At 34.8% G+C, this 3,734-nt stretch overlaps 1 protein-coding gene across 1 annotated transcript in view; it reads left to right on the plus strand.

Annotated features, from left to right (window-relative positions):
* Positions 515-3,734, plus strand: part of LOC107638283 (uncharacterized oxidoreductase At1g06690, chloroplastic) — a 7,217-nt gene continuing 3,997 nt past the window's right edge. The window contains exons 1-9 of the mRNA XM_016341483.1: positions 515-945; positions 1,777-1,868; positions 2,047-2,087; positions 2,178-2,342; positions 2,422-2,444; positions 2,558-2,629; positions 2,712-2,879; positions 3,131-3,213; positions 3,300-3,362. Coding sequence (XP_016196969.1) covers positions 738-945; positions 1,777-1,868; positions 2,047-2,087; positions 2,178-2,342; positions 2,422-2,444; positions 2,558-2,629; positions 2,712-2,879; positions 3,131-3,213; positions 3,300-3,362 — 915 coding nt within the window. The 5' untranslated portion in view covers positions 515-737. The remainder of the gene's footprint in view (positions 946-1,776; positions 1,869-2,046; positions 2,088-2,177; positions 2,343-2,421; positions 2,445-2,557; positions 2,630-2,711; positions 2,880-3,130; positions 3,214-3,299; positions 3,363-3,734) is intronic.

Below are 3,734 nucleotides of genomic sequence, written 5' to 3' on the forward strand. Positions count from 1 at the left end.
CCACCACAATCATCCCCACTCACTACCACTCCATCACCATCTGCATCACCCCACCCAGAACTCAGAAAATCATTATCATCATCATCATATCATCATCATTATCGTCATCATCATCAAAACGCAGAACTCAGAAAAACAAAAAAATCATCATTATTATCATCATCAAAACTTAGAATCATTAACAAAACTCAAAATTAAAATTCTTCCTCTTTCATTAATAAAACTCATATGCAACTACAATAATCAGAAATCCCCAAATTCACCTCCAATTACAAGAACAAAAAATTCATAAATATAATTACCAAAACAAACGACGAAACGAGGTGCGTGGCGATTAAGTTAAATATTTGAGATTATTTTATAGAAAATAAAAAATAAAAAAAATTTATAACCTCTATTTTAGAGATTTAAATCATACTTAACCTTTTAAAAATTTGACTTTTAATTTATTAAAAAAACATGGAGGGATTATGGTCACATGGGGCGACGGAGGGACATTATGGTCATTATATACACCGTGAAGAACGTTACTCACAGAAATGTCGTGGAGCAACGAATCCGCGTCCGTCTGCAAGAACCTGTGCCGCAAATTTTTTATCTGCTGTTTGAACTTTCGATCGAACAAAAGAATTGGATCCTCTCATTCATATTATAACAAACATACATAGCTGTTTTTTTGTTATATTCATAAATATTAGTCAGTTAGTTTCATTTTATTTATTAATTTATTTAGACTCATGTCATTGCATATAAGCAGTGCTGGTTTTACTCTGGTGGGTCATTCAAGAATAAGGAGTGTTGCATCGGAGTGGGAGAGTTCTGCGACTGTGAAGAGAGTGGAAGACAAGGTCAATTTGGGTGCCTCTGGTTTGAAGGTCACAACACTTGGAATTGGAGCTTGGTCATGGGGAGATACTACTTACTGGAACAATTTTGACTGGAATGGTAATAATATCTCTCTCTTTTTAAAGAATTGCTTTTGTGTTAGAAATATTTGGGAGGAATGTTAGGGCCAGCAACTTTTGGGATTTATAGCCATCAAATAGCCATTAATGAGATTTTGAATGGTGTGAGATTAGTGTGAGATTTCATCTAATGGCTTACTCTTCTTTGATGGTTACATGCTCGCCAGAATTTGATAAAGTTGCTGGCCTTGTAGATTTTTCCTTTGGTGAATTATACGCTGACAGATATTTCTTTTTATGGAATCAAATAGTACTATTAACAAGTTCAAGCCCTAGAAGAAAGTTTTTTCGCACAATCAAAAATAGCCACAAAAAGAATCTATACTCTCTCTATACAACTTTGATATGTACTGTAGAGTGCATCTATTGTATTTGAATAGAAACTATAAAAATATTTTATTTAATAGACAATTCATGAATATTTTATTTGGCACCAATTCTTGATTAAAAAAGTTGTTCGATATATTCAATTTTTGATGATTGCAAAAGCTTTTCCTAGTAACTTCTAAAAAGTTGTTATTGTTAAATTGTCAAATATTCAAACAAATTTGGCTGTCAAGCATTGGTGAGTAGTAATTTCCATTGGATAGCGGCATAGGATTTTTTGTTTTAGGAAGTTTAGGTAGTTAGGTTTATATGGTAAACATTGGAACTAGGTAGACTCTTTCAATGCATATAAGGATGTTAAGGCTGCAAAAAGAGGTTTTTGTTGTATGAAAATATATGTTATCTTTGAAATTGGATGGAATAGTTACTAAATATACGCTTTGAGATTAAGAATCTACTCATCTTTTGTTCATGGGTGTTGCAGATAGGAAGGAGAAGGCTGCTAGAGATGCTTTTAACGCCAGTATTGACGGCGGTGTAACCTTTTTCGACACTGCTGAAGTCTACGGTTCTGGGGTGAGTCTTTGACTCATCTAGCTTTCTTCAGTAATTGCCAAGCCTCTTCTCATAAGATGTCCTTAGTTGCATGTATCAACAATAATTTCGTGCCCTATCAATATCGTAAACCATCTCATAAATCTAAGTACTTTGACAAATATCAGTTGATGTTAATAAACTGTGTTCTTTGTTTCAGCTGGCTCTAGGTGCTGTAAATTCAGAGGTTCTTCTTGGAAGGTATGAGCTTTAAAATATTTACATGATTTTCATATGCAGTATTGAAGGAATAAGCAAAATTTTCTGCATCTATTTGTTTGTTATCTAAAGATTTATTAAGGAACGAAAAGAAAAGGATCCAGATGTTGAGATTGCAGTTGCAACTAAGTTTGCTGCGCTACCATGGAGATTCGGCCGGCAAAGCGTTCTCTCTGCTCTTAAAGATTCCCTTTGTCGACTAGGACTTGATTCCGTGGATCTTTATCAGCTTCATTGGTCTGTACTTCTAAGACCGTTAAATGAAACTGTTTTTGTGCAATAATCTTTGTTAACAATGTAATGTGCTGTTTTTCAGGCCTGGTGTGTGGGGAAATGAAGGTGGTCAAGTGTAGCAAAATTATTTCCTCAAACCATTCATTTCATATGGTTAATGGAACTTATTCAAGATCGGATCAAGAGAAAGCTTAGTTCACCTATGAATTACTTTTCAGGGTATATTGATGGTCTCGGTGATGCTGTCGAGAAGGGGCTTGTGAAGGCTGTTGGTGTTTCGAACTATAGCGGTAATTCTGCAAAGAATGTTGGTTTCTTTTGCATTGAATATACTTGTTTATTTTCTATCTGAGATCTGAATACCCTGGATAGAAAAACGACTCCGGGAGGCTTTCGAGAAGCTCAAGAAGAGAGGTATTCCATTGGCTTCAAACCAAGTAAACTACAGCCTCATTTATCGAGCCCCGGAAGAAAAGGGTGTAAAGGCTGCCTGTGATGAACTTGGGATCACATTGATTGCCTATTCACCAATTGCTCAAGGTTAACTCTTCATTATCGTAGTATGTTTGTTATATTTTTTATGCACTGTCAGTGTAAAGTAGTTTTACACATGCATCCAATTACGTAATGCCAGTAAAAATAACTACTTTTCACATGGACCACGTGAATGGTCATCCAAAAAAACGGATGTGATTGCACGAATGTCAGTGCATCAAAATTAATCTCTATTATGCCAAGAATTCATAACAAAATTGCTGTAAAAGATTATGCAGTATCTCTATCTTAAGCAGGTGTTCTTACTGGAAAGTATACGCCGGATAAACCCCCAAGTGGGCCTCGAAGTAGAATTTATACTCCGGAGTTTCTAACAAGGGTGGGGGGGACCTTTCTTCAAATTCTAGATCTAATCATTTGTAGTCACATTTACTTTATAACTAATGTGTTTTCTTGATTTTGTAGCTTCAACCTTTGCTGAATAGGATCGCTGAAATAGGAAAGAAGTATGATAAAACTTCTACACAGGTTCAAACTATTCTTTTCCATTATATAACTTGAACATTTGACTAATGGTATAGCCTGATTTGACAAATTCATGAAGATGCTATAACAGTTAATATGCTATTATTGAACCTGAAGATGGAAAATTAATGGCATCAATATATAATTTTCTTTCTTGACCCTTAAGAACTGTGAATTTAATTTCATCAATACAAAATGCACGTTGCTAGCAAATTGTGGTATTGCATATTTGCATTATACGTGGGCAATAGTCCTTATGATGTACGAACACGGGACACGATACGACACAGGACACACCGACGCACGAATTTTAAAATCTTATAAGATACAGGGACACACATACATATAAAATATAAAGTATTTTTTAGATAAATC

The sequence above is a fragment of the Arachis ipaensis genome, chromosome B04, assembly GCF_000816755.2.
Source record: "Arachis ipaensis cultivar K30076 chromosome B04, Araip1.1, whole genome shotgun sequence".
NCBI classification, from domain to species: domain Eukaryota; kingdom Viridiplantae; phylum Streptophyta; class Magnoliopsida; order Fabales; family Fabaceae; genus Arachis; species Arachis ipaensis.